At 40.9% G+C, this 6,000-nt stretch overlaps 1 protein-coding gene across 4 annotated transcripts in view; it reads left to right on the forward strand.

Moving 5' to 3' along the window:
• LGI1 (leucine rich glioma inactivated 1) overlaps positions 1-4,213 on the forward strand; it is a 40,138-nt gene extending 35,925 nt beyond the window's left edge. For 3 of the 4 annotated variants that reach the window (XM_025918066.2, XM_025918068.2, XM_025918067.2), the window contains one exon: positions 2,287-4,213. In XM_025918066.2, the coding sequence (XP_025773851.1) occupies positions 2,287-3,122 (836 nt within the window). In that variant the 3' untranslated portion in view covers positions 3,123-4,213. The remainder of the gene's footprint in view (positions 1-2,286) is intronic. The other variant, XM_025918069.2, reaches the window with a different exon arrangement.
• The last annotated feature ends 1,787 nt before the right edge of the window (positions 4,214-6,000 follow it).

The raw sequence follows: 6,000 nt of genomic DNA on the forward strand, positions 1-6,000 counted from the left end.
CTAGTAAACACACAATAAAAGGTGGATTATTTTTCCAGGAAAAATATTGGACTAGGAATCATGAGGTTTAATCCAGGTTCTGCCACAAACTAGCTGGGTGAACCACTCACCCTCACTGGGCCCTCCCTTTTTCTTAACTATAAAATAAGGATGTTATTTTAGATCATTGAATCTCAAGCTTTGTTGCACAAACATGACACCTACAAAATGTTAATGTACTCCTAGTGACAGAAAGGGTTTTTGGTCCAATATATCTGTGAGCTATATCTCCCTCTTAGAGATTCATAATACACGGTTAAGACCCTGAGAAGTCTGGCAGTAAGGCAGGCTCTTTAAAGTGTTTTATGCATTTAATTTCACGTTGGAAACCACCTTTTTTCCCTGAAAACTTTTACTTAGGTGCCCTCTTAAGTTTTGTTCTCATTTCAACAACTTTACAATTTTTAAATAAGTGAGAATATGGGGCCCCTTCTGAAATATTTCCGTTAGCTTTAGCTTCAGCTTCTAACGTATTTAAATCTTAAACTTTTCCATAAACTTCTCCCACCTTTTTGGGTGGGAAGGGTCATAATTAGATATTGTGGGTGGCCACAAGCCCCATCGCTCATAGGATCAAGACAGGTCTGGGGCTGGCTTGAGACTGAGGTGCCCAGATGAAGGAATCTTCTTCAAACTGAAGTTGTCCCAGAAACCTCCTTCTTTCTCAAGGTGGAAGGTCATGCTTCCCTTTCTCCCCCAAACCCCTCAGTTTTCCCATGGGATATTGTGCAGCTTTGTGCAGTTTAGTTCAGGTTCTTCTTACCCGGAATAATTTATCATTATTCCAGATGAATCTTAAGATGAACACTTGAAAGAGAAATGAATCACACATTTGCAGACTTTCAGAGGCCATCATCTCATCTAGAATGACGAATATATGCCAAATATGCAGTTACTATGACTTCCCTTACCCCAGACAGATATCGCTAATCAATCATGGTGCTCTTGCTTACAGAGTGCAGACAGGGCAACAGAATCCTTCTCAACATAATTTTCCAGGAAGTTTTCCAATCAATCAGTTGATAACGGTACGTGGTTGATCTCTAGTGGACATCCCTGATCTGGTCCAAACTCTCATTGTATAGAAGAGAAAACTGAATTTTAGAGAAGTAAAGTGATTTTCCTGAAGTCATACAATCAGTTGAGCCCTTGAAAGGTCACAAATAGAATAATTTCACCTATTAGTACGGAGTTGATGCAGAATTTATTGCCTCAGAGCCTTTAAAGTTGCAGTTAGAAAAGGCGTGGGCCCAGATTTGCCCCACTCTCTTTGGATTTCTTAGAGCCAAGCTCCTTCTAGTCAACCAGAATTTACTGATCAAACTCTCATCAAACTCTTACCAAAAGGATACTGAGCTGGTCCACTGATCCCATATTGTTTTCTGAGATTTCCCAAAATAACTGTTAGGAGTATCACCCATGACTGTACCCCTCTTCCATTTTTCTCAAAGATTCCTCTTTCGTCTCTTCTCTCCTGCCACCAAAACTTCAGAAAAATTACAAGTGTCATCTTTTTCCTTTCTTAGGGGAAAATTATGTTACTTTTAGAGCAAGATTCAATTCACAATTAGAACAAACCAATTATAGTTAGAACCATGGGCTACCCAGATCACTGCTCAAGACTTTGTAGGATGATCTAGAAACTTGTGGGATCCTAGCCCAAGTTGGAAGCCCTGGAATAGCTCACCTCCTCCCAGCTTGGGTTAAAAGCATAGAGACTCTGGTAGACCTGGATTTGAATCCCAACTTTGCCTTCTCTTAGCAGCACTGAACCTCTCTGAGCTTCAATCTGCTCATCTGCAAAAGGGAGAATAATAATATTTATCTCTTAAGATTGTTGGGAATTTTTAATGAGATGATTTGGCAAAGCACATAGTTGGTGCTCAATAAATGGCAGTTTTCACTAGAATTACTATAACTCATAATATGTCAGGGAAAGCAATACTTTCTTTCTCTAAGAAGTGAGAGGAGGAAACTCAGGCTGTAGCCATATGTCCTGAATGTCTAGTGCAGGTTGGATGTGACATGACAACTCAGGTGTTGGTAACAAGGCCTCATGAGGCACAAGGGCACAGAACGTCAGGATCCTGCTGCCATTGGGTCTTAGAGATTGGCCTTGCCTGTTCAACCAAGGAAATCTCTTATTTCAGGCTGATTTTGGTGGAAGTTGTATGGCCTCAGCCTGCATGTTTACATGCTGCAAAAGAGGATGGCCATCCAACTAATCTCTCATTTGTCTTTTCCCAGGCACGTCCACTGTAGTGTGCAAGCCTATAGTCATTGAAACTCAGCTCTATGTTATTGTGGCCCAGCTGTTTGGCGGCTCTCACATCTATAAGCGAGACAGTTTTGCAAATAAATTTATAAAAATCCAGGATATTGAAATTCTCAAAATCCGAAAACCCAATGACATTGAAACATTCAAGATTGAAAACAACTGGTACTTTGTTGTTGCTGACAGTTCAAAAGCTGGTTTTACTACCATTTATAAATGGAATGGAAATGGATTCTACTCCCATCAATCCTTACATGCGTGGTACAGGGACACTGATGTGGAATATCTAGAAATAGCCAGAACACCTCAGACACTCAGAACGCCTCATTTAATCCTGTCTAGTAGTTCCCAGCGTCCTGTAATTTATCAGTGGAACAAAGCAACACAATTATTCACTAACCAAACTGACATCCCTAACATGGAGGATGTATATGCTGTTAAGCACTTCTCAGTGAAAGGTGACGTGTACATTTGCTTGACAAGATTCATTGGTGATTCCAAAGTAATGAAATGGGGAGGATCCTCATTTCAGGATATTCAGAGGATGCCATCACGAGGATCCATGGTGTTCCAGCCTCTTCAGATAAATAACTATCAATATGCAATTCTTGGAAGTGATTATTCCTTTACTCAAGTGTATAACTGGGATGCAGAAAAAGCCAAATTTGTGAAATTTCAGGAATTAAATGTTCAGGCACCGAGATCATTCACGCATGTGTCCATTAATAAGCGTAATTTTCTTTTTGCTTCCAGTTTTAAGGGAAATACACAGATTTACAAACATGTCATAGTTGACTTAAGCGCATGACACACCAAATTCTGTGGCTGCCATCAGAAACTTTCTACAGTACATGATCCGGATGAACTCAATGCATGATGACTCTTCTTATCACACTTGCAAATGAATGCCTTTCAAACATTGAGACTGCTAGAACCAAGCACTACCAGTATCTCCATCCTTAACTGTCCAGTCCAGTGGTGTGGGAAGTTACCTTTTATAAGACAAAATTGAATTGTGTAACTGTTCTTTGCAGTGAAGATGTGTAAATAAGTGTTTAATGGTATCTGTTACTCCAAAAAGAAATATTAATATGTACTTTTCCATTTATTTATTCATGTGTTCCAAAACAACTGCCAAATAAAATGTTTACATTTTCTTTCATATCTCAAAGGTAATTATTTACAATTATTTTATTCTTGGTGATGGATGCTGAGGAAATAGCTTTATACAATAGGGTTATATTTACATCAAGAACTTAGGGTGTGAATAGTAAGTGATGATGAAACACTGATATTGATTACCCAAGATATATGAACAGGTTTATCAGCTGATTTGGAACATTCAAGGGTGTTTCCAAAGGTCACGGCATTTAAGAACATTTTGTGGTGAAACAGCGATGAATTAAAAGCAGGGTAGAGAAATTTGCTTATTACAAGAGGACTGATTTAAAATAAAGAATCGTAAGACCCATCCTTTCCTATCTGATAGCTCTAGCTAAAAAAAAATTATTCAAAGAACCTATAGAAGAAACCAAACTCAAGAATCTGAATTTTAAAAACCCTATTTAGGGACTTTCTAAATGTCTGACTCTAGAATTATCTGAGAGCTGATATAGATTGGTAAACCTTACAGTACTTGCCTCAAATTTACCCAATATGATGGCCTCTTAATCTGATCAAGGATGCTTCACTTCTAGACATCAGTTTGGATGTTACTGACATGCCACAGAGTGTCCAGGAGGCTCATATTTGATTTTCTAAATTCTTGCTCCTGGATCACATGGTTTGTTAGCACCTAGCACAGTGCCTGTTATAGGGTAGGCTCTCAAAAACTGCTTTCGAAGATGCATGTGTGTCCTCCTGTTATAATACAATAATAAACTTCGTAAGTCCCTTTGATCTATTCGGTCCTATTTATTGACTACCTATTAAGAACGGGGTGTTGTTCCTGTGGTGCTGGGGAGGAGAATTGAGGAGGAATAGGGCATGGTCCTTGCCCTTTGGGGCCTTAGACTAACCGGAGGGTTAGGACACAGAAACCTACAGAGTAAGCCCTGAGTGCCAATCATCACCTGAATATTCTGATTATAAAGATCAAGGGAGTATCAAAGATGAGTTCCTAGAGGAAGTGGTCCTTGTTTGAAGTTAAAGGGGAGATATGGTTTCAAAAGGGGATCACGGCAGAGGAGCTGTTTCTGAAATGATTCCGTGTGAAAGAGCTTCCCCCAACTTATTGCTCCCCACACTCTTTTTCCAAATGAATGGGGAGCAGAGAGGGGTAGACATCAACCCCACTGCCAACACATATCTGGCAAACTTAATGGACCTAAGGTACACACAGTAGTTACACATTTTCCAGGAAGTGACACCTTGGGGCGTTCTGCACAGGAACCAGATTCCTTTGCCACATGGGGAAGATATTAACTGACATTAGAATTATGGGGGGACAAGAAGTCTTACCCACTCCCGATCTGTACACAGGGAGACAGGCCTTTGAATGTCTTATTTTTTTCAGTTCCCTTTTTCTATAAGTAGTGTATATACTGTTGAAGAACACCTACTTGGTACAGGCTGCGTTTAAGTCCCGCCTTGCCATGTGCTGGCTTTGTCCACAGGCAAGTTACTTAAGTTCTCTGAGCCTCAGTTTCTTCATCTGTAAAGGGATAATAATGCTTACTGCAAGGACAGTGGAAGGATGAAATGAGATAATGTGCACTTGGTGGACTGAATTTTCCAAATATGGTGACAAAATTTCCCATGCTACATGTTCTGTGAGAACCTTGCCCTCACCCCATCAAGAGGTGGTACCTAATTCCCTTATCATTAAATCTGGGCAGGCTTGTAATCAATAGAATGTGGTGGAAATGATGCAGTTTGAATTTTGGGCCTAGATCACAAAAACAAGGAAGCTTCTGTCTTGTGAACTGGGACAATCGTTTCTGGAGCCCTGAGCTGCCACCTGCAGGATCCTACTAGGCTGAGGCCACCATTCTGAGAAAGTCAAGGCTTTGATCAACATCTCTGGCTGAGGTCCCTCCTAACAGCCACATCAACCACCATCCTGTGAGCGAGGATGCCTCTGGGTGATTCAAGCCCCAAGCTGTTAAGTCACCACCAGCCATCCAGTCTTCCCAGCTGAGGCCCCAGACAAGCAGCTAAGACAAGGGACAAACCATCCGTATGGTACTGGATCCAAATTCCTCACCCACAGAATCTATGAGCATAATAAAATTGTTTATTTGAACATCTAAGTTTTGGGGTGATTTTTTTTATACTGCAGCAGTGATCAGAACAGCACGCTAAGTACTTAACACAGACCCAGCACAAGTCAGCACTTACCAAGTGCTAGTTAATGGGCTCCACACCCGGAATGTTGCGTGCTTCGGGGTCATGCTCTACCTTATTACCTTAATGTAACCCACGGTCGTTTCGTTTTTAAAGTCTATCTCCTGTTTTCAATACATTGCCAGTGTTCTAACTGTGCCAGGCCCTCTGCTGAGTTCAGGGATGCAGAGATGAAAGACCTCGATTCTTCTCTGTTTTCATAGAAGCATTATTAGCAAACCGACTCTCGGATTTACCTGAAACCTGAGACCCGGAGCTGTGAAGCAAGCCAAGTGAGGCAGGCTACAATCCCGGCCTCTGGACACTCAATTCAGATCTTTCTTCATCACATGGTGCTACCT

Source organism: Puma concolor, chromosome D2, assembly GCF_028749965.1.
Source record: "Puma concolor isolate L17-30 chromosome D2, mPumCon1.1.hap2, whole genome shotgun sequence".
Taxonomy (NCBI): domain Eukaryota; kingdom Metazoa; phylum Chordata; class Mammalia; order Carnivora; family Felidae; genus Puma; species Puma concolor.